At 62.3% G+C, this 23,685-nt stretch overlaps 1 protein-coding gene across 4 annotated transcripts; it reads right to left on the reverse strand.

Moving 5' to 3' along the window:
- Window positions 1-1,436: 1,436 nt before the first annotated feature.
- Window positions 1,437-18,815, reverse strand: Kcng4 (potassium voltage-gated channel modifier subfamily G member 4). Of its 4 annotated transcripts, none has more exons than XM_078032747.1 (6): window positions 18,712-18,815; window positions 16,574-16,670; window positions 15,759-16,105; window positions 15,218-15,420; window positions 13,400-14,186; window positions 1,437-5,752 (listed from the first exon to the last, which is right to left on the reverse strand). In XM_078032747.1, coding segments are annotated over exons 4-6 (1,563 nt in total). In that variant the 5' UTR covers window positions 15,220-15,420; window positions 15,759-16,105; window positions 16,574-16,670; window positions 18,712-18,815; the 3' UTR covers window positions 1,437-4,978. The 4 variants fall into 4 exon arrangements, 3 of the variants coding, with proteins under 3 accessions (XP_077888873.1, XP_005335549.3, XP_021589053.2); XR_002485068.3 differs by having other exon boundaries at window positions 1,459-1,579; window positions 2,492-5,752; window positions 15,759-16,670; XM_005335492.4 differs by having other exon boundaries at window positions 15,759-16,670.
- Window positions 18,816-23,685: the final 4,870 nt, after the last annotated feature.

Raw genomic sequence — 23,685 nt, forward strand, 5'->3', positions numbered from 1 at the left:
GTGAGGGCCCCTGGAGGCTGAGCCAGGAAGGTGCCAGGTGAAAGTGCCGAGCTTCCCCAAAGGGACCCCAGTCAGGTTGGCCACTGCTGAGCACCAGGAAAGTCTTGAGAAGAGCAAGATTGGCTGATTTTGGCTCAGGACACCCAGATTCTCCCGAGCCTCATCACATGGAGCCCAGCGTCCCCGCGGCTTTGTTCTCCTTGTGGCAAAGGTGAGTGACGGAGGTTGGCAGCTGACGGGCGCCGCCACCTTTCTCTGGAGTCCGTGGGAGGCAGGCCAGGGCTGGGCTCCTTGTGTCACATTGCTGGAGGTGCCCCTTGGATGGATGTCAGATGCTGCACAGAGACAGGCGCTGGCAGGATCGGGTGGCCCAGAACTGGGAGCACGGGACGGCGAATCCAGGGCCTGACCGAGTCCGGGCTTTGCCAGCACTGGCTGTGGGGCTCGCCCAATTACATCCCCTCTCTGGGCCTGTCTACACCCGTAAAGTGGGCAAGTTGGACCCAGTGATCATTAAAGTCTTTTTAGTTCTAAAAATCGGTGAAGCGGGTCAGGTTCTGGGAAGGACAACGGAGAGTGCCCTTCTTGTCACAGGCGGACAGAGATGATGTGCTGAGCCTTGGGAACGGGTTCACCTGCAAGAAAGACATGCCCTCCTCCGCACACAGGTGGCCGGAGTGGCCAGCACGTGCCCAGCCAAGTCAGCGCGTGCGGCCTGTCCTGCTGCCTGGGGTGAGGAGCAGGTCCATTTTGGATTTGGATCTGAGTATCCCTGGGCCAAGCCACAGCACTCCCAGGCCCCTGGACTCCTTTCTCAGTCTCCAGTCCCCTGCCAGCGTTGGGGTCATTTCCAACCAAAGGGCTTGCCTATCACTGACAAGGGACGTGGTACCCCCAGACATGACACCCGAGAGGGACACAGCTCGCTTAGGCAGTTGGACGCCCCATACTTGGAAATGTTCCCAGACCTCTGGAACCGCCCGGGGACTCCTGCGGGGAGCGCTTGGGCCGGGGCGGGCGGCTGAGGCGTCTGAAGATCTGCGAGCGGAGGCCCCCAGCGGTCAGCCTGCTCTTCCGTGGCTCCGGAAAACATGCGACTCGCAGATAAGGACAATAAAGACGGGGCAAAAACGTCGATGCACCGGTGAAAAGGTGGATCGGGGTCTTCTACCACTACTTTTGTTCTTGCAGTGTTTCTTGTGTGTTTGACGGGTTTTCCAAAGAAAATGTTGAAAAGCCCACTGTGGGGGCCTAGCAGTCGTCCAGCAGTGACACCTGCCATCCCCGGATCCAGGGAGAAGAGGGCCAGGGTTCAGGAGGCGGCTCCAGGGGCCTGTGTGGTGGGCAGCCACTGCCAGCGGCCAGGCGATTGGGGGTGTGGCAGCAGGTGGGCAGGCAGGGGCTTGTGGGCGGATGCAGGGAGGGACATCAGTGGACACATTCGGCTTGAGCCACTCGCCGCTTTGCCAAGGAGCCACTTCGCGGCCTGGGACGTGTCCACAGCTGGTTCCTTCTCAGCGCTCTCCTGTCCACAGCTGCCCCCAGCTGATGAGGACCCACGGCCTCTCCTGCATGGTCCCTGTGGAATAAGTGAGGAAAGGAAGGGCCAGAGAAGTGGACCCCCAGGCCTAGTGTTGCACAATGTGCTGGACAATGCTGCTGACTCTGCTCAGGACACAGTGGCCTGGTAGCCTGAGAGCTGCAGCAGGATGCCCTCAAAGGGTGCTCTGCTGGGAATCAGGATGGTGGAGCTGACTAGATGAGTTGGCTGTGTGGCCCTGGGCAGGTGGTCTTCCCTCTCTGAACCTTCCTCTCTCCATCTTAGAATGAGGGAGTTGATTTACTCTAGAGTTCTTCATTCTTTTTGAGGGATTGTGATTCCTTTGAGTAACTGGTGAACTCTGTGGCCACTCTGCACTTCCACCTGCATGTCATCCCAAGAGGCCCACCCCTCTGGGCCCTGTGGACACTCCCTCTTTAGACTAACTTAGTCTGATGGAACTCCCATAGTCTTAAGTCCTAGGAGCCATCAACATAGAGTCGGTGGGTTCCTGGGACACTCCCTGGTGCAGCCCCACTGGAATCCCTCCAAACCATTCCAGATCTCACTCATCCTCCCGACCTGCTGCTCGGGCTCATCGCCATTCAGCTAGAGGGTCGCTGAACCAAACGGCAGCCATCACCGGGAACATGACCCTGGACGGGTACCACCTGAAAAATGGCTCCAAGTGGAGGTCGTTTCTCCTTGCCATCAGCGGACAGCGTCCACCTGTGGCCCCAGAGAGAAGGAGCCCTCTGGAGTCCGCAGGCCCTCTCAGCCAATGGGGATGGAGACGCTGCCTGCAGGAGCTGGACACTCCCGACCCGCACGCAGGAGAGGCTGCCCAGCAAGGACAGGCCAAGGCGACTCAGACCGTCTCCTGGGACACTAGCAGCAGAAAAAATAGAGCCTTAATTAAGCCCCACGTGCAAGCCACTGATTGCAATTTACCATCTCAGACTGAGTGGAGAACTCCCCCAGGCGCGTGGGCAGTCACTGCAGAACCTCACGGCGATGCCGGTGGCTCATCTGATGCTGGTTGTCAACTTTTCCTTTAGCCTTGGCGCATTCTGTGGAGAGGCCTGGTGGGTGGGGCCAAGGACAGTGGAGACCTCTAGGTGGGAGCCAGTCACAGTGGTGAGCAGAGCTGCCGTTAGGAGTCACCGCAGCAGACACGCGGCACAGACATGTCCTCAGTCAGGAGAGGGGGCAGATGTGGGGGCTTCCAAGGACCCAGGTCTTCTAGTGTCTCTTGAGGATTCTGCTCTGGTCCCAGGGCTGAGCCTCCCCTCAGCTCCAGGGGCTGTGGGCAGGCACTGCCTGGGGGGAGAAGGTGTCTAGAGATTTTTGCATGATTCCAAACGTCACCGGTGGCCAGGGTGGTGCCCTGGCTGGCAGAGCTCTGGCCGCTTGGCTGATCTTCTCTGCCACGAGGCCCTGAAGGGAGTCTGTGGAGCTCTAGTCGGAACACCCCAGGTCAGGATCTAGCCAGAGAAAGAGGGCTGCCCAAAGTCACGGAGGGAGGGACAAGTCCAGGCCTCAGGGGCACCGAGTTGTCCAGCCCCTGGAAGAGAGTAAGTGGGAGCCTTTGTCTTTTTAAAATTTTGCCCAAGAGTAGTTACGAAAAAGTTCAGCCTGGGACAAGAGACTCATGGCTATTGTTCCAGGGTCCCCAGCACCTGACCCAATGCCTGTGAGACTTGGCCAGCTATTTCCCAGAGCAGAGCGGCCCGTGAGAAGTAGGAATGGTAGAGACTTTCCTTGGGCGGTGGCCACCGTGTCACTCTGCATAGAGCTTACTTGGAGAAATGTCAGCTTGGTGACCTGCTGACTGCTGAGGTGTAAAGGGCTGGGGACATGTGCCTGCACCGCTGGGGGGACATCTGAGGAGTCGAAGGAATCCAGGGCCCCTTGCCAGGCCAAAGCTCACTTCAGGCTCGGTGCTGGTGCTCCGTGCCAGAGCCGTCGGCTGTGTGTTGTGGTAGGGCCACCTGGGCCTGGCACAGAGAGGCCTAAACACCAGAGGAAGGAGCTAACAGCAAGGGACCTGTCATCAGCGATGACGTGCCGACCACCCCCTGTGAGGCCATGCCGTACCCGCAGGTCCCGATTCCCGGCCCAGGCTCATCTGTGTCCCATGCACTTTCCCAGCCCAGTGTACGTTCAGCCAACAGAGACCAACAGTGCAGGGCCCTGTCACTCCTGGGGAGTGCCATGGGGACATCTTCTAGGTGTGCTCCGTGAGAGACAAGACGAGAGAGACTCCAGAGGTGACTCGTCCTTGTCTGGTGAGTTCCCCGGAGGAGGTCCCCTGCAGGCCCTGCTTCTCTGCTCAGTCACCCCCAATCAGTCTGGTCTCACATCCTCTCGACCATTGTCACCGTCCTCACCCACCGTCTGTCCACACCACCTCTACAAAGCTCCGCGGGTCTGCATCCTCTCATCTCAACCCACTTTCCCCCCAATGCCCCTGAGCACTCAGCCCATCTGGGCCTCTGGGCCTCTAGGCGTCCACTGCTCCAGAGGTCCTTGTCTTCTCTCCTGATCTCAGGACCCCTTGCCTCCTCCAGCACTGTGGCCCTCAGCCTGGCTTCTCTCCCAGGTGCCAAGGGTTAATCTGCCCATAAACCCACAGAGGAATGCACACATCTAGACATAAACAGAACGTCGGTCCCGTGGCCTGGTCCAGGAGCCAGCTAGGGTAGACCCTGGCAGCAGCTCTGTGTCCGTGTGTCTCGGCTGAGCTTGGAGAGCTGAGGTCCCTGCAGCAGACATCACAGAGCCCCGGGAGAGTCGGCCTCTGTCAAGGCCAAGGGCTGGGTGGCTGCAGAATGTCCCCCCAAGAGCCTGGCCAGCCAAGGAGGGCTTTCTGCGTCCTGCTGGCAAGTGTGCTGCGCCCAGGTCCCAGGTTGGCCAGAGGATGGCAGGCTTGAGGCCACGCACCCCACACCAGCCTAGTTCTGCCTTCTTGGCACAGAGCTTCTGGAGCAGGGGGCTGGCAGCTGCCCCCTCGGGAAATCCGCAGGTGGAGGTTAGGTTGAGGGCACGTGGAGCTGGGCGGGGGTCTCGCAGAAGGGTTTCCCCGTGGTGATGCGGCCCAAGAAAGCAGGTCCTAGGGAAGAGTGGGCTTCTGCAAGCTCATCATTTAGCCAGTTCTATGGCATCAGGTCCCAGAGTGGGATGCTGCAGACTGCTGGGGAGAAGAGAGAAGGCAGGGAGATGGCCTGGCTCAGGAGGATGGGCTGTGCTCAGCAGATGGGCAGGAGGGGAGGAGGCAGGTGGCTGGGGAAGGCTGGCTGGGCAGCCTCCTTGCTTGGGAGGCTCTCTGGAGCTCTGGAGACCTGCGGCCAGTTGGTCTACCCCGGCGTTCTGGAGCTTGGTTCAGCAAGAGGGATGGGCTGGGGCTACAGGGTGCATTCAGGAGGGAGGGATTCTGAGCTACACTTGGGGGATGGGCAAGGCGGGGCCCTCCAGCATCAGGTCGTCCACGTCGGTCAGGAGCTCATGTTCGCTGGCAGAGTTGGCGCGTTGGAGGCGGCAGAGGCGGGCCTGCAGCCGCTCCTGCTCCTTCTTGAGCTCCAGGTAGGAGTGGGAGAAGGTGTGGAAGATGGACGTGGCCGGGAAGGCCATGATGAGGATCCCGCTCAGGATGCTGCTGAGGGCCACCATCTGGCCTGGCACGCTGCGGGGCACCATGTCCCCGTAGCCCACCGTCGTCATGGAGATGATGGCCCACCAATAGGAAGCGGGAATGCTGGTGAACTCCAGGACCCGGCCGGACTCATTCTCCGCCACGTAGACCAGAGGGGAGAAGAGGGTGACCGCCACGGCCAGGAAGAGGAGCAGCAGCCCGAACTCCCGCGCGCAGCGCCGCACCGTGAGGCCCAGCGTCTGCAGCCCCAGCGAGTGGCGCGCCAGGCGCATCACGTAGAGGATGCGCAGCGCCCGCAGCACGCGCAGCACCAGCCCCACCTTCTCCAGGTAGGAGCTGCTGCTCGGCGGCCTCTCGCCGTCCTCCGGGGCCTCCTCGGACACGGCCAGCGACACGTAGTACGGGGAGATGGCCAGGATGTCGATGATGTTCAGCGGCCCCTGGAAGAACTGGCACTTGTTCCGGGCCTGGACGAACCGCAGGCAGAACTCCAGGGAGAACCAGGCCACGCAGATGGTCTCCACCACGAAGATGTAGTAGCATTTGTGAGAACATTCGCCCTGCGGGGAGAGCAACGAGAGGCAGGTGGGAGAAGCCTTCCTGGATGGGTCAGCCGGCCAAGCTGTCCCCCCAGCCTCCTCTTTTGCAGTTTCAGGTTGTGGCTGGTTCCAAGGCTGCTCGGCTGGATCTGACGCCACCCTCTGCAGCCTCCCTTGCAGCTCTCCTATGGAGAACCACCTCTGGGCCCAGGGGTGGGGGTGAGCGGCTGCACACTCCAGGTTCCCTGCACCAGGACGCACAGGTGGGCCTGCAGTGTAGCTCAGAATGGCAGGTGGGACCAGCGCTCTGGGGAGGATAGACCCTCCAGGTGGAAAAATCTGGGTCTCAGAATAGGAGCCACCCACTCACCCAGGTCTCAATGGGGGCTGTCTGCAAGAGAGATATCCACTGCTGTTTCGTTCCAAGCCTGGCTCCTAGGGCTTCCAGGTTATGGAGGCCAGCCTTCACTTTCGCTGATGGGAGCTCTTTCCAGGTGCCACACTGCTCTGGTGCTGGCCCTTGGCAATGCTGTGAGTGAGTGGTGTGACCTCATTTCACGGCTCAGGAAATGGCTCCTAGTAGTGCCACGACTTGCCTGAGCTCACAGAACTGGTAGATGGTGGGGTCTGACCCTAACCCAGGTCTCAGCCACCATAAGCTGTTTCTGTAACTTCAGCTATTGTCCCTCATTCTTTGAGTCCACAGAAATGAATTGAGGGTCCCCTGTGTGCCAGGCGTGTGTTAGCCCTTGGGGTAAGGTGGCGAGGCAGCAGACCTAGCTCTGGGGGCTGGAGGGACCTAAGGCTGCAGTCCAGTCCCTGTGACACGTGGTGGCAACCTTCACCCAGCCATTGTCTTCCTTGCTGGTTCCAGCCAGGTGGGGCCATTCTGTGGCCACCCTGTGTTGCTCAGCTCCCTGCCTCTGGCTCCTAACATCTAACATGGTCCCACTAGCCTGGTATTATTCAGAGTGTGGTCCTCCAACCAAGGCATTGACCCCCCCTCCCCCTGCATCTGCATTTTAACAGACTCCGCAGTGATTTGGTGCACCTTGAGGTTTGAGAAGCCCTGCTCAAACGTGCCTCAGCCTTGGCTGTGCCGTGGAATCACCTGGGAGGCTTGGAAACACCCTGATGTCCAGGCCAGATGCCCAGAGATTCTAATTTGGTTAATCTGGGTTTTCACTTGAGTGGTAGAATTTTCCAGAAGCCTCATAGATGATTCTAATGTGCAGCCAGGGTTAAGAACCCAAGTATTAATAACACACACAGAAGCACACACCTGATGGATGAGTGGATGGATGGCCAAAGCCCACTGCCCTTGTGAAAAGCAGCATGTTGACAATGGCAGTTTTTTTAGATTAAAACGCTCTGAAGTGGAAAAAGAAATTATTTCCAGGGCTTGGGCCCAGAGGAATCCTAAAACAAAATGTTCTCTCTGACTGCGGGAGAAAAAGAAAGGGGCGGGTCCATCCCAGGTCTCACTGGCCTGTCCAGGGCTGGGCTCTGTTCTCCTTGACCTCCGTCGGGTCTGTGTAGGGTGGGGGGCAGAGGGAGGGCTGATGAGAGATGGAGCCCAGAGCGTTTGTGGCCCAGGTTCAAATCCCAGCTGCCCACTGACTCAGGGGGTCATCTGCCCCCTCTGGGCTTCCAGTTGTCTGTGCCCTGGAGGTTGGTGGGCACACTCCATCCATGCATATGAAGCGTTGGCGGCACGCGGTGATGACTGGGCATGTGACCGACATGTCACTCAAGACAATAGCCTCCTGGCTCAAACAGAGGGCATCCATGTTCTCCTCCTCCTGCTGAGGACATTCTCTACCCTCTGAGGTGGCTTCAGGACCTGAGGTCTGCTCCGGATCCTGGAGAGCTCAAGAGTTTGGGATCCTGAATCTCCAGTCCTGCTGTGTGACCTTGAAATAGTCCTTACTCTCTCTGTGCTTCAGTCCCCAATGGAGGGTTTGGGACACAATCGGAATTTTTCAAAGCTGAGACAGAACCCCGGGCATCAGAAGATCCCAGGGGGGTTTTGCAAGTGCAGGTTCTTGGGCCCCCTCACAAAACTGCCACCCTGGGTGGGGCCCAGGAATGTGCAGGTTGGCCAGGCCCCTAGAGGTGGAAGCACCGGAGAGCTGGACTCGGGGCCAGATTCCCCCTACAAGGCCTCTTGTTCACTGACCCCCGGGGTCGTTCCCCTTGGCTCTAGAGGCCTGTGGTGTGGGAAGACCAACACAGGGCTCCCGAGGTGATCCTGAAGGGCTGAGAGGGCCTGCAGGTGTCCCCCCCGCCCCCCGCCGTGGCCGGTGCTGGTGTCTGGCTGTTCATGCCGGGCGCACCCTGTCCTCCCACAGCCTGGCCCGGTCCCTCCCTGCACTGCAGCAGGACCCCACTTGACTCCACCTGACCGCTCTGCAGCCCAGGGGATGTGCAGCTGGCAGCAGGAGGTGGGACTTACGGCTCCAGGGAGGGTGACCGCCCAGGCCGCACTGGAAGGAAATCAGGAAAGGGAAGGAAGGAAAGAAAAGAGAGTTCCGGTTCCTGTCTCTCTGGGGAAGTTGCTGGTGGTATTTTGCGGGGAGGGAACAGCTCCAACTAGTCCCTAGTCTGCCCACGTCTTTCTGGGTTTGAGCACAGAAAATCCTGGCCCTAGAAAGCCCCTCAGTCCTAGGCAGGCAGGGCCCGGTGTCACCCTGTTCCTGGGCTGGCTCCCCGTGGGCATGAGAAGGGCCCTGATTCCTTCATCCAGGGAGAGGCAGAGAGGCAGCCCCAGGAGGCCAGAGTGGGACCAGGGACCACAGGCCCGAAGTGGAACCCAACAAGCCCGATGCACCATTTCCACCTACGGCAAGGGGTGAAGAAGGGGCGAAGCCACCCATTTTGATGGCAGGTGCCCTGGGCTGACTGGGAAGGGCCATGGGGGGAGTTTCGGGGGGTGGGGGGATGTTCAATATCATATTAACAGGGTGAAGGCTGCACTGCGTATCCGTGTGTTAAATGCAGCTCTGGCTGGTGCGTTTCAGTGCACATCATGGCACCTGCAAAATGGTAAGGTAAAAATGATGAGTGACAAGGAGGAGCGATTGTGGCGGAGAGAGGGAAGGAGAACGGCAGGACCTGGTGATTGAGCTGAGTCTTGGGTACTGGGGTCCACGGACTTTGTAGATGTCTGAAGTTTTCCATAATGAAAGTTCAGATGCAAGAAATGAAAAAGAAAATGCAAAGCCACAAGGAGACACCGCTTCCCACGCGCGAGGCTGGCTGGAATCAAGAAGGCAGCCCCGGGAAGAGTGGGTGAGTCGGGAAGAAGTGGGACCCTCCGTGGCTGCTGGTGGGACGCTAAACGGTGCCTCTGCTGCGGAGAACAGTCTGGAGCTTCCAAGGGACCCAGCAGAGCCAAGGACACACACGTCCACCCACAGACACTTGCACACAGAGGTCCCCAGCAGTGCTACTCCTCTCGGAGCAAATTGGAAACAACGTGATGCCCGTCAGCCACCAACGGGTAGCTCCAGTGTGGCACTCACGCCACGCCGCGCTCATCAGCCGTAGAAGGGAACGATCCGCGCCAAGGGAGATGCACCCTGAGAAAGGGCGCCAGAGAAGGAAGCCAGACACGCGTGCTCAGCTCCCTGCGTGTGAAAGGTCGAGGAAGGGCGGATCCGCAGAGGTGGAAAGGGGCCAGTGCTGGCCAGGGACAAGGGGTGGGCGTAGGGGTGGGAGGAACTGCTGTGGGTTCCTGGGGTGATGGAAATGTTCTGGAGTAAGACAGGGCGATGGCTGCCAGCTCTGAGTGCCCTAACGCTGTTGAGCTGTGCACCTTGAAGGCAGAAGGTTCTGGTCGTGTCCTATTTAGTAAGAAGGGATCCCATGTCCTATCTGAGCTGGCCGAGTCGGGCCTGGTAGGCAGTGAGTGGGCCTGCAGCCTCGCTGGGCCCTGTCCAGCTGCACCAGAGCAGAGCTGCTGTGCCAGCTGCTGCCCAGGCCGAGGTGGGCACAGGGCTTCCTGAGGGCCAAGTCTCTGCCGGGGTCTGTGGACGGGCAGCTGGGCAGACGCTGCAGGGCGGGGGTCAGTTCTGGAAGGTCCCCTGTGGGGGGCTCAGGGCCGACAGTCTGGACCTGGGAGCTTCCTCTCTCCCTTGGTCTCTATGCAGCTCCTGCAGCTGCCTGTCCTGCAGGTGGCCAGAGTCACCACTCTCTCGTACCCTGAGCTGGGTTCCCTGTGGCTCCCGCTCCCTGGGGCTGCCCTCCCCGGGCTCCTTCCCACAGGCAGCGTCCACCATGGCGCCCCTGGCTCGGCCTGAGTCCGGCTGGTCCTCCTGGCCTCTCCTGGGCTGGACGTGCTGACTCCCTCTTCCCCAGCTTCTCCTCCCCGTTCTCTCTGGGACCCGACGCCACCTGGGCCACCTCTCCCTCCACTGGGCCTCTTCGTGTGGCCCTGTCCCCAGGTCTCCTCTTCCTCTGCTCCCTCCTCGGTCTGCCCACCTCCCCACCCTGGGACGCAGGGCTCCGAGGCGTGGCGACCCAGTGGACACGGCTGGATGTGACCTGGGCCTGGGCTCTTGGCCCGATGCTCCTCCCTGGGGAGGCCCTGCTCGGGACTGGCCCTGCAGGGGCGCCTCCGTCCAGCCGCCTTCCTCCTCCTGCTTCCACGTCCTGCTGCCCTGGCCTGTCCCTGAGGCCATCCTCCCCGGCCTCCCACCCTCCGGGGGCCGGCTAGATGGGGACTTCTCTTCCGCGGAGTGAGCGTCACTGGAGAGCTCCGGCCACTGAACCTCATGGCCAAGAACGGGTCACGGTGAGGATCAAACAGGAGTCAGAGAGACCTGCACAGTGCTCGGGACACAGCAGGGGTCTAATAAGTGCAGCCGGCTAACCCTCCTTACCAGCGGCTCTGTGTCTGTGGATCCAACTAAATGCAGTTTGAAAGTATTAAAAAAAAGTGTCGTCTGCACTGAACACGTCTAGACTTTCCCTTGTCATATCCCCGGAGGAGACGGCGCAGCAAGAGTCGACAGGCTCATGGCGTGAGCAGCCTGGAGGCGGGGTGTGAATCCACCAGAGGGTGTGCGCAGGCCACGTGCGAACACTGTGCCGTGTCACATGAGAGACTGGGGCATCCCTGGATCTCAGAGTCTGAGGTTGGTGGGGCGCCCTGAACCCCGTCCCCAGGGATCCCAAGGGCTGACTGTAACTCGGCTCCCAATCTCTTGGAAGTTCCCCCTGAGCAGAGGGTGGAGGCCACCTCCCAAGGCCTCCAAGATGGTGCCCTTGGCGATCACTAAAGGAGAGATCTTCGGGACAACAAGCCCAGGCAGAGGCAGGGCCTCTGGGGAGGACTGTGGATGAGGCTGGGTGATGAGGTTGGTGCTGGGCTTTGGGGGCCTGGGAGCGAGACCCACGGAGAGGAGCAGATGGATGTGCCGGTGCCAGGCAGAGGACAGACGGATCGCACTAGGGAAGGGGGGCCCGGCCCGGGGGTCAGGAGTAGATCTTTCTGGCTGTGATCCAGGAAGGTGCAAGGGGGGTGTGAAGGATGAAACCAGGGGAGCAGTGACCAAGTGTCGCGGAGGAGGAGAAGGTGCAGAGCAGGGTGGCCGGATGGGAAGCCTGACTCGTGAGGGTGGAGGGAGGGAGCTGGCTGCAGGGGCAGGTGCCCTCCTCCCCGGGCCCCACCTTAGCCAGGTGCCCACACTTCCGCAGTTCAGGCAAGGCCCAGGGCCCACCCCTGCCCCACCCCACGGGGCCTGGTGGGCTCTTGACAAGCATCAGACCCGGCACTGCCCAGGCTTGGTCCTTGCTGTGTGCGCTGCCCCCCCCACACCCCCATTGTAATCTGCACTCTCAGGCACAGACCCGGCCCTGGTGGCAAAGTTCACTCCACCTCTCTGACACCATTTAGGAAAAGAACACGGAAAGCTGCGTCCTCAGGGACCCCCCCAGTGGAGCTCTGCGGGTCACGTCGCGGGTGAGTGGGCACCCCAGGGCCAGTCCGCAGGGGCAGCGGCCAGCGTGAGCAGCCAGCTGTCTGAATAGGGGCTCCCGGCCTCGTGTCCCCTGGGGGCAGATACCAAGTAGAAGCACGTGCGCGTCCAGAACGGACGGCCGCCGTGTACGTCGATGTGAGGACACAGACTTGGAAGAACAAAGGCCGTCCCCAGCCTCTCCAGCTCTCTGAGTTATCGTCCCCAAAGGAAAGCAGATCCTCTGCTGCGCCTCTCAGAGGGGGAGCCTGAGGACACCGCCGGGGACATGCTCCGTCCCTCCCACCCAGGAGACCAGGCTGCACCCCAGGCGCCGGCTCGGGGCTGCCCTGCTCTCTAAGCCCCTGTCCCACCTCGAATCTGCGTCACATTAGGCCGGGCCCGAGTTTGCCCCTTTGCCTTTTCTAAGCTTTGGGCGAGGGAGGCCCTGGCCCTCTGGTCCTCCAGCCTCTCTCTGCGAATCCCCACGAGGAGCGCGCTGTGGCGGCTGGGGTGGGGCACCCTGGAGGACCGGGGTCAGCGGGTGCCCACTCTGCCTGGTCTTCTTCCTGCAGTGCACACGGACGTGTCCCTGGAGCACGGGCTTCTACGCTTCGGGCCTCGGTGCTAACGAATGACAAACACAGGGGCAGGGGACAAGCTGCTTCTGAGTAGCCCGGTTGTCTTTATCAGGACAAGATGTTTACAGGGTGGGCAAGACACACTTAGTTCCACAAATATTCACTGAGGGTCTAGTGTGTGGGGTCAGGCGGGTCCTCCATGGGCCTCTTGGATGTGGAAGGGTCTCTGATCCTACGTCTTGCCCTGGGGTGTGTCTGTAAGGGAGGGACACTTAGGGGGATGACAGCTGTTAGGAGCCTCTGTGGCACAGGCCCCTTGGGGACATGTGTGTTGTGTCAACTGCCTGTTACAGCGCAAGCCCCGTCCGCCAGGACGACGGGAGCAGAGGAGCTCCGAGCGGGGAGGCGTGGTGCCCCGAGTTCGGCATCGAAGCTCTTCTAACTGGAAGCTCCCCCAGAAAGACGCCAGTTATTCCCCTTCTGGGGCCATTTGGTGCCCTGGGGGCCTGGGGTCTCCCCGACGTGGGGGTGGGCAGGCAGCGAGTTTGCTCGGCCTCCTGGGGCGGCATCACTTACAAGCCATCTCGTCTCTGCGTTCCCATCCTGGGAGGCCATCGGGGAGGGGGACTCGGGTCAGGTGGCCAGGGGGGCAGGGGGGCTGGGGATCCCTGCCGTCGCGGCGTCTCTACTACCTAACTGCAGGGGACCAGATGGTCTGCGCCTCAGGTTCTGCATCTGAAAACGGAGCCGGGATGCCCAGGAGGAGGTGCCTCAAGGCTGTGGGGCCTGGGCCTGGCTCGGGGCTCAGCACAAAGCGGCTGCCCAAGGAACCCGCGCTCGGCCCGTGGCCTGTGTGGGCCTTCACGGCGGTGCTGCCTGTCCTGCTCGGAGAGGTGAAGGGACTTGCCGCCTCACAGAGACCAGGAGTGACTGTCGGCACCCGGGTGGGGCCAGGTGACGACCCTCGGGAGCCCTCTGTGGGCCTCTTCCTCCAGAAATGGCTAAAAGTGGCCTCTCCCCGCTGCCCTGGCCTAAGAACGACACCAGCCACGCTGGGCAGCAGTCTCATTTCCTCTGCCTTTCAAGAAGTGACGACGCGGCCACCTGGGCCCGTGGGGGCCACTCACCTTGTCCTCCTCGGCCCTGAGGTCGGGCATGGTGCTGACGCACAGGCTGACGGCCGTGGTGGCCACAAAGAGGACGGAGAGGCAGGCGAAGACCTTGCCGGGCAGCCCGGAGCACGGGTTCTCCACCATGTCGCCCAGCTGCCTCATGCACAGCCCCCAGCGCGAGCTGCGCCCCGCGGGGTGGCCGGCCTCGCGCTGCCGCTGCAGGGCCTCCTCGCGGCGCAGCTCGGCCACCTCCTCCAGCCGCCCCAGCAGCCTGCGCAGGCAGCAGCGCTCCAGGCTGCCCTCCGCGATGCCCCAGTAGGCCAGCTCCTCCTGGAAGGACAGCGCGCACGTGTCCTGCAGCAGCACCAGCTTCCCGGCCGCCAGGAAGCTGGCGATCCCCGCGAAGGCGCTGGGGCTCCTGTCGAAGAAGAACTCCTGCGTGTCCTCGTCGAAGTCGTCGCACAGCTGCCCGATCTCCTCGCGGCTGCGGCAGAACCGCAGCTGGCTCAGGCGGCTCAGCGGGAACGCGTCCAGCGTGCTCCAGGGCAGCAGGAACCGGCGGCCCCCGACGTTGACCAGGACTTCCTTCTTGAGGTCCGCCTCCGGGGGGGCCTCCAGCACGCCCAGCCTCCGGGCCCGGCGGTAGTACAGGCCCTTGGCCGACCGAGGCTCCGGGGGGCCCGGCAGGAGCTGGCTCAGGGGGCTGTAGGAGCCACTGTGAGGGTGTCCGAGGCCCAGGACCCCATCTCCCGAAGGCACGGGCATGGCCAGAGCTGTCCCTGCCCGCGAGCGGTGGGAGCACCTGTCTGACACCAGAGAAAGGGCAGGGGACAGGGAGGTGAGGCTGGGGGAGGCCCACTCCCAGGCCACCCGCTCCCTGGCTTTCCTGTGGCTCCTCCTGCACCCTGCTTCCTGACCCTCGTCTCCCAGAACAGCCACTGGGATCGTGGGGACTCGAGGCACTGGTCCTGAACTAGACAAGGTGGCCATCTGGGCTGTGTGGCCCGGGGCATGTGGCTTTGCCTCTCTGTTCTCAACATCCTGCATTCAAATGCAGGGACTCTCACCAACCCGCAGGGCGCGGTTGGTTGGTAAAGCGAGGCGGGCGGTCAGGGTCCCCTCGAGGCTCCCATCCCTTAGGTACTGGCCACAGCCTCTCCATGCCCCCTGCTTGGTCTGTGAGGCTGGGGTGGCGTGAGGGCCCAGGTCACGGGGCACACGGAGGCTGCAGGTGGGGTGCACTGGGAACACTGCAGAGGCTCCCCAGTTAAGTGGCCCCAGCGGCCCCACCAGGCAGACGGGACTCCCCCTCCCTGCAGGCAGGAAGAAGCTCAGCAAGGAGAAGCACCCTGCTGCGGAGAGGCTGCTCAGGGAGGCTGGCTGCTGAGGGGTCAAGGACTGGGCCTCTGCTTTCAGAGGCCTGCTCTCAGGAGGAGTTCTGTAGGACTGCTCTGTCCTTCTCCTTGGCTTCCTCATTTGGAGGACCTGCCTGGGAGGGTGGAGGGCACTTCGTGCTCTTCAGTGAGGGCTCTCCTCCATGCTGTCATTGTGCCATTGTGCGCTTGCCTCAGCCACCCTTGCTGTGTGACCTTCAGCTAGTTACTCCCCTTCTCTGGGCATTTTTTTTTTTTAATCTGCAAAATGAAGGGACCCCTAATGCTCTCTCCATTTTACACCTGTTTGGACAGCTTGACTTAGACAAGCATTTCGATCTAGCCCATTCACACATCTAAAAAATCGCCTCCACAACATTTCTCATCCTCAGTATTCTGCAACCATTTCTTATACCGTTCCTTCCAGCCAGAGCTGTCTCCAAAGCATCTAGAGCCTTACATTTGCAGAGACGCCGCAGTCAGGAGGAGGACTCGGCAGCTGATGGAAATAAAAGTTCCTCTCAGTTCAGAGCAGGCTGGACTCTGGTGGATGGTGCAGAGTGACTCACGCCGGTGTAGTCCACACTGGCTGGCCCCACGGCAGCCTGCTCTGCTGCATGTGTCACTTCGCTCACAGCCTAGGACCAGGGGAAGCAGCACAGCCTGCAGAGGGGAGAGTGCTTGAAATCAGCGAGCGCTTACCCAGCCTGCTCATTTCCCAGGTGCAGAAGCCAAGGCCCAGAGAGCTGCGGTGACTTGTCCAAGGTCACACAGCATATCCAAATCCAACCCGGACTCGGTTTCCCAGCCTGGGCTCTGCCTTCTCTGCACTCACAACACACGCAACCGGGTGTTCGACGTCCCCCAAACAGCTGGCAAGCAGAGCTGCTTCTAGAGGCATCGTCTCAAAACAGGCTTGGCCAGGGGTGCTCCACAGCATCTCCGTCCTGCGCCCCCCGCCCCCGCCCCGCACCAACTTCTTCCCCTGAAGTCCGGCTCACCCTCTTGTCTCACGGAGCTCATTTGCAGCGGCTTCTCTGCCAGGCAAGGAGAGCCCACAGCCCAGGGGCCAGGAGAGGGGCGGTTTGTGGTGGGGACGAAGGGAGAAGAAAATGCCAACCCCGCGGTTCCCGGCAGAGTCAGTCTCTCCCCTCTCCTCCCCCGGGAGCGGGAAGTTCATTCATTGTGCCTCTCTCTCCGGCAGCTGCAGGAGAGCCCGGGGGACGTCAGAAGGACCCCGAAGCCCCCCCTCCTGAGAGGTGAGGGTCTGAGGTCGCGCTGAGGAGCTGGGCTTGTGTCCTGCCTCAGCCGCGGACTCTCCAGGTCCGCGGGGACGGCCAGCATGGTCCTGCGGGGGGAGGGAGGCTTAGGAGTAATCTCTCCATCAGCCGGAGCGCTGCGCTCTGCCAACCGCCCGGAGCCGTCCTCCCTCCTTGCTCCGAGCATGGAGCAGGAGAGGCGCGGCACCGGGGCCAGGGCATCTGCAGCTTCCTGCACCCGGGCGCCCTGGGGGCGGTGCTCAGGCGCCCCGAGCCCCCGAGCCTCGGAGCCCTGGCTGGGGATCTGGGAGGCTGCATTCCAGAACAGGAGCAGGAAGAGTGTGAGCCCCGGGCTCCCCAGCCCCCGTGCAGAAGGCTGGGTGACCTCGGGCAGGTGACTTAGGGCCCCTGAGCCTCCGTTTTCTCATTTGTAAGAAACAGAGGAGTGAGAGGGGTCGGGGCAGGTCAGACCTGAGTCACTAGAGTGGGCTCCCCTGTGGGTCAGCCCTGTGTCGGGGAAGAGGAAGATGCACACACCCAGGGCCCGCAGGCTCTACCTCTGCACGGCCTTGCTGTGTGTCCTTGGTGAGTCACTTTACCTCTCTGGACTCTGTTTTCTCACTGGTCAGATGAGGACAGTTGAGCCAGTAAAGGCTGAAATTACAAAACCACGTCTAAAGGAGGTGCTCACTACACATCTGTTCTTTTAATTTGCTTAAGAGGTTTGGAAGCCCAGGCTCTTGGCCTCTGAAGGTAGGTGATCTTGGCCCCTCCAAAGCCCCCTTGCTGGTTAGAATCTGAGCCAGGCCAGGTTCTTCCTTAAGAGAAACCGGGTTCTGTGGCAAGGAGAACCCGGGCCCAGCCTCTTGGAAGGGGCTGCGGAAACACTGGCCCCCGTGGGCTCTCTGGCCTGGGCCGGGGGTGAGGAGTCCAGGCACCGGTGGTCTCCGGTGGTGTCCATGAGCCTCGGGTTCTGCAGGAGGGGTCGGGGCCTGGCCCCGGGCGGCACAGCAGGAGGAACAGAGACGTCTCTGAGCCGGCTTCTCTGCCTCGGCCCCACGGCTCACTCCCCTCTGAACAAGTGTCCCAGCCTGGGCCCTGGGTTCAGAGCACCTGCCACAGAGGTTGAAGGCCTGAGCAGTAGCACAGGCCCTGCCCTGTCCCCTCTCCACCCTGGGCCTGCTCCAAGGGCTCTCACAGACCACACTCCAAAATCCTCTGCCTCCTGATTCCAGCCCGAAGGAGGCCCTTGATTGTTGATCCTGACCTGGCCTCTCGGGCCCGAGAGCCCCTCCTCTGTCCCCGTTCTCTGAATCTGGGGGCATGAGTTCAAATCAAGAATTTGCCACTCCATGCTGGGTGGCCCTGAGCCAGTGTCTTCACCTCTCTGGGCCTCACTCTTCCCACCTGTGCCTTGAGGTCAGGGCGGCTCTCTGTTGATGTGACCTTGGCTGAAGGGCCAGGCCCTGTGTGGCTGGGACTGTCATCTCACCGGCTCTCCCAGCCCCCGGAAGGTGAGAGAAGCCAGGAGCAGTCTGCCCTCAGAAAACGAGGAGGGGGACCGCTGTCCCGCCCGGGGCTCCGCCCGGCTCCACCCCTGGCCAGCCCTGCTGCTCAGCTTGGGCAGTGGGACCCTTCACCTGAGCCTGGGGTCCAGGCCACCCCTCCCCAGGCCCTCTGCAGGCTCCCGAAGTCCTGGGCAGCTTTCGGACCCTCCCCCGGATGGACACTCGACCTTGGCTCTCCAGGAAGGTGTCCAGCCGGTCCCTTCCCACAGGCGGGAAGTCCAGGAGGTGACACTGGGACATGCCCCGATCCCTCTCCTCCCAACAGAGTCTCCTGACACACTTTCCTAGACAGGCCACTGTGGCCAGGTGCTAGTGTCCTGTGGCTGCTGTGACAAGGAACACCACTGTCGGCACTGCCACTCAAACAGCACAGATGTCGTCCCCACAGCTCGGGAGCTGGGAGGTGCCAGGTTCCCCAGGGGGTGACATGCCCTGCCTTTTCCTGCCCCAGGCCACCCGCATCCCTCGGCTGGCCGCCCCTTCCCCCGCGCAGAGCCGCGTCCTCTCGGTCACTCCCGGCCCCTCCTGCCCTCCCCATCCTGGGACGCGGCCTCCCCCCTTCCCCTGTGAGGACGTCTGTGATTACTCTGAGCCACTGGATAATCCCGGATTGTCTCCCGATTTTAAGATCCTTAAATAAATCACGTCTGCAGAGCCCTTGGCCCTGGGAGGTGACATTTACAGATTGCTGGACGCCGTTGGGAGGGCATTGGTCTGCCTACCAGAGGGGCCAGCGTCCTCAGAGCCCCGGACCTGCGCCCAGGGGATGCTCCTGCGGGTCTCTTGGCACGTGGGGCGCCCCGCGTGGCCTCCAGGACCAGACCCCGATTCACAGTCCAGGACACACCGTGGAGTCCCCGGCCTGGCCACCCGCAGGGACCCTCTCCCTCCCCGTCCCTCAGGCCTTCAGGGGCAGAGGCGCTCTGGCCTCCCAACTCTCTGGGGCCAGCAGCAGCCTCCATTCTGGGTCCTCGAGCGCTTCCTGCCTCCCTCCTCAGCTCCACCGGCCACAGGAGCTGCCGCCCACGGCCCTTCCTCCACCCCACCCCTCCCGAGGGCCTCCCCTCCCGACCAGGCTCCCCTCCGCTCTGCAGCTGTGGCTTCTGCCCTCTAGAGTGGCCACTGACCTTCCTGTGCCCGGAGCAAGGTCCCTGTGCACCCTGCCCACGCTCCTGGCTCTTCTGCCTGCCCGGCAATCCCTTCCAGAGTCCTTGGCCAGCCCGGCCTCCCCCTCCATCCCTGTCCTCCCCATTTCTGCACCCGTCCCCTCCTCCCCATCTTGGTCGTACCCCTCTGGAGGTGACGTTGTTCCCTGGACGGTGGCTGAGGACACACGTTTGTGCCTGCAGCGCCCAGCTCTGTGCTCCCCACTCAAATTCCCAGGCACACACTGCGCCCAGCAAGGCCAGGGACGTCCCTTCGCCCAGCCCTCCTCCACTGTCCACCCGGGTCACACAGAGCAGGCCAGAGACCCTGGGTCCCAGTAGCCGCCCCACTCCCTGCACCCCACCTCCGCATGTTCTGGTCCTTTCCGACCCTCAGTCCTTTCCTGGTCTCCAGCTGGGGTCTCTGGTCCTCGCGTCCCCTGAGGAGGTCAGATCCAGACTTGTGCTTCTTGAGTGGCTAGGGGCACAGGACCAGCTTTCAAGTCCCCGGGGGGGGGGGGAGCGGGTGGGCAGGCTCCTTGGCTCTGGAGCCGTGTCCCCGTGTCCAAGTTGGAAGGAAACGTGTGCTTCGGCCACTCCACCCCCCCACTTCTCCAGCCCAGGACAAAGCACCAAGAGGGGGCAAACGTCACCCGGGCACTCGCTAGCTGCAAGGGGAAGCCCACCCCTTGGGGATGCCGCCGAGTGCCCCTCGCCGTGACGACTGGGCATCTCCGTCACCGTGGTCTCCCAGGCAAGCCTCCGGGGGTCCAGGGACCCGACTGGTCTCTTTAAGAGGGAGAAGAGGATGTGCTGGGATGAGACTGAGAAAAGGCAAAGAAACGTCACCTGCAGTGACCCTCAGTTGGACCTTGGTTTTCTTAAAAACTATGCAAGACGTTTGGAGTCAAGGCAATTGGAATACGAGGTGGACGTTAGGCAGGATGAAGGGATCGTAGCTCGCTGTGCGGGACGTGGGCAGGGTTCTGTGGCTGTGTGGAAAGTCCTTATTTTCCTGGATGTCCTTAGGGAAGGAAGCATCCGGGGTGAGACGTCACGATGTCTGTGATTTGGAGTGTGTGTGTGTGTGTGTGTGTGGTCGTGTGCGTGTGTGTGTGTGTGTGTGTGTGTGTGTGTGTGTGGTCGCGTGCGTGTGTTCCTGCAGGAAGCCAGTACAACGTGCTGGTGACCCCGTGACTGGGTGGTAAGTGGAATGGCCATGTGGTTTGAGCACTTGTGGTTTTTCTGCATGTTTGAAAAATGTCGTAATAAAAGGATGCATCCAGGGCCAAGGGCGGAGCCAGGCCCCCGCTGTCCCCTGTCCCCAGGCAGAATGAGAGAATGCTCCGTCTGCTCTCCCAACAGAGAGGACGCAGGCACTGAGGGGCCCCCAGAGGCCTCCAGAGTCTGGACTGCCCATCTGTCCCTCTGTGGGAGTGGCCGCCCCTGACCACCCTGCACTTCTGCAAACCCACCGAGGAGGTGTGGCCTGCCGAGGAGCTGCGTCTTGCGCTGGGACAATTGTGGCTTGAGCGAGCCTCAAACAGGAAGCCGGGCCGCAGCCCGTGGGCCAGACGTCCCCTCCCTTCCCAGAATAGGAGGGGGGGGAGGCAGGGGGACTGCCCTGTCCCAGACACTTCAGAAGTCATGACGGGGGGGACGAGGACGTGGAGCGGCCACATTCAGACTCCAGTGGTGACAGACAAAAGTCTCTGGGCTGGAGCAGCTGCCAAGTCAGGCCACTTGGAGGCTGGTCACCGTGACCTGGCCATGCCCTGGAGCTCCGCCCGCCACAGAGAGGCGGTTAGAACTCACAGAAACCAGTTTTCAATCCAACCACGAGGTGCACTCACGGCCCCCGGTCATCGGCCCTGACCGGTCGCCTTCCACTCTTGCGCCACGGCCAGGGCGGCCTGTTTCTGGACTCTCCACCCGCCGGTCACCCTGCCTGTCCCCCTTGCTGATGCTTCTCGCACCCATCTGACCACGGCCAGGTCCTGTGCTGCGCCTGGGCCCTCTCCTTGGCCTGTGGGGTCCACCATGCGAATACCCCTCCACGGTCTGTCCTTCACGACGCCTCGGGGGTCTTCACCTGGACAGAACCCCCGGCCACAGGCATGCTCCTAATCCGTCCACGGCGCCTTGAGCGCTGAGTGAGCTGGACACATGGAGGATGGGGGGGACGGCCCACGACTCAGGATGACCGCCCTGTTTCAGAGGGGAAGCTCCTGAACGTGGGCCCACAGTGCCCCTTCCCAAGACGGGGGTCTGGACCCCTGTTTTGCCTGCCCCCCAGCCTTGGGTCACCCCATGGCTGTGGGAGGCGCCTGGATCTGGGACCCTGGGACCGTCATGAAAATCACAGAGCGCCTCAGTCCCCCCGTCCACTCTGCACGACCCCAGGGGTCCAAGACTGTGTTCAGGCCACTCCCAAGGGGGTCTGTGGCTTCGGCCAGCGGTCAGACCTCCCTGGTGTCCTGTGACTGAGACAGCGGTGGCTGAGATGGCCCAGAGCCCCCCAGTGCCACCCGCCCCGCGCCTGCTGCCGCGACCCTGCTGCCCACTGCAGCCCCTCCTCTGTTCCGGTCTTCTCCCCGCAGCCTGTCTGGCAAGCGACCTTCCCGCCACATGGCCTCTTCTCCCGACCGAGGCCAGGATGCCTTTTAAATATACTTAGACCACATCCTGATGGACAGAGGACAGGGCGTGTCCCTTCAGCCCTCCTCCACGCCCTTCAGTCTCCCACCCCAGACACAGCCCAGTCTCTAAGTCCTCCACCAGTTTCAGAAATAGAAATTCTAGCCAGGCACAGGGGTGGCCCACGCCTGTAATCCCAGCAGCCCCAGAGGCTGAGGCAGGAGGATCGCAAGTTCGAGGCCAACCTCAGCAACTTGGTGAGGCCCTGTCTCAAAATAAAAAATAAAAAGGGCTTAGGGGTGGCTCAGTGGTTAAGTGCCCCTGGATTCGATCCCCTGTGCCAAAAGTAAAGGAAAAAGACACAGGAATTCTTCGCCCCTGCCCCCGGCCTGGCTTGCACCGTGCAGGGTGGATAGCTCCCTTCGGCTCTGTCTTTTGCCCTGCGCCCTGTGCCCTGTCCCCCATGCCCTGCCCCTGTGCCTTGCCCTGTGCCCTGTCCCCCAGGCCCCGCTGGTCTTTCCTCCCCTGATTCCCTTCAGTAGCCCAGAGTTCTCTCTCGCCTCCGTGACCAGCCCTCCGCCGGCCCCTGCAGGAGGACAGCTCTCATTTCCAGTCCACCCCTGTCACCACCGACAGGGCACATCTGCACATGTCTCTGTGCACAAGTGTCCGCAGGCCTCTCCTGGCCCGTAATGGTGGGGCAGAGGCCGGATCAACAGTGGCAACTGGCCTCCAAGGGGCTGCGCCAGCTCCCCCGCCCGTGGCACCTGAGTGAGCGGGAGTGAGCCACTGATCACGCCCCTGGGGACGGCAGCACCTCCCGGGCCTGGCCGTGCGGGGGAATGGCCCCGGAGCTGGGAGGCCGTCCCAAGGGTGGACCCGTGCCCAAGGTTCTGAGCTCATCTGGAGGTCCTTGAACCTCTCCCAGGGGAGGCTAGGGTGTGCCAGGCAGGAGGGCCAGGGCTCCAGTCTCTCCAGAGCTCAGCCAGCTGGGCAGGGTGAGTCCTGCCCTCCACCAGGAGCCCGGGCACCGCCTTCCCGCCTCCTCCCCCTGGCCCCCGCTACTTACTTCATACCCCAATCTCTGGTCACACCAAGTCCCCTTTGTTTCCCAGAGGTGCTTGGTCCCCAGCCATCAAGCTCGCCAGCCGTCAAGGTCAGCTGCACCTTTGCCAGCTCCTCCCTGCCCCCCTGGACAGCTGCTGGGCAGGGTCCCCTCCACCGGCACACACGCACATGCCTCCCTGCCACACCCTGGGGACCCAAGGCGCAGGCTTGCCAGAGCCCCTCCTTAGCATGTCCTCCCCACGTGGCCGTCGCGACATCAGCTGGCAACTGGTCAGGGTAGGGGCATTTGGAACAGGGCGCCAGGGCGCCAGGGTGCCAGGCAAACATAGGGGGACTTTCTCCCCCCAATCCAGCTGTTATCAGTTGGCAGGGTCTCCCCTCCCTCTCCTGTCCACTCTCCCCTGCCAGGAAACTGGTCCTCAAGAGCCCATCTCCGTGGCCAAAGCCTGATGGCCATCTCTGGACAGGAGAGCCACACGGTGTCATGGAAGAGGGTGTAGGTGTGGGGGGCAAGGCCTTTCCGCCAGTTGACGCCGGAGCACCTCTGGGGCCCAGGTGGCCGGCTGGCGTGACTGGTGGCCCCAGGCAGCTCCCTGCACACCCTTGTCGGGCAGGCTGCCTGGGAGGTGCGGGGTGTCGGTAGGTCCCTGGGGAAGGGACAGCCAGCTGGCACCGTGTGGGGACACGAGAGTGGCTGTGGTGGTGGCCGCAGTGTGGGGGGAGGACGTTTCCGCCGGGTCGGTCCCAGGACTGGAAGCTCCTCAGGGTGGAAGGTAGACTGTTGGGCCCAGGAGGCTGTGCTGGTGGCTGGGGGTCTTAGGGGTGGACACAGTGACGGGGGAGAAGGGCCCTCGCAGGGTCTTGCTCTTGGAGGCCTCTCCTTGTGTCCCATGGAGCCACTCTGTGCGTCCCCCCAGGGAAATGGTTCCACTGGGCAGAGTGTGGGGCCATGGCACTGGAAGGACATCCTTCCTGGGGAACGCTGGGCCCCGGGGAGCTCTCGGACTCTGTGGTCGGCTCCTCCGCAGACAGCAGCTGCCTAGACGGGCCCCTGCCCAAAGACACCGTCCCACGGACAGCTGGCCAGTCAGCGGGACGAGACCTCCCAGTGTGAAGCTGGCCAGTGGACACGAAGCCGTGAAGCTGGCTTCCCCTCGTGGTCTGGGGACGTCCTGCCTTCGAAGCACCAGTGTCCACTGGGTCACCGGGGAGCCTCAGGCCTGGAGTCTCCGCCAGAGGTGCCTGATGGAG

This window comes from Ictidomys tridecemlineatus, chromosome 15 (genome assembly GCF_052094955.1).
Source record: "Ictidomys tridecemlineatus isolate mIctTri1 chromosome 15, mIctTri1.hap1, whole genome shotgun sequence".
Lineage (NCBI taxonomy): Eukaryota > Metazoa > Chordata > Mammalia > Rodentia > Sciuridae > Ictidomys > Ictidomys tridecemlineatus.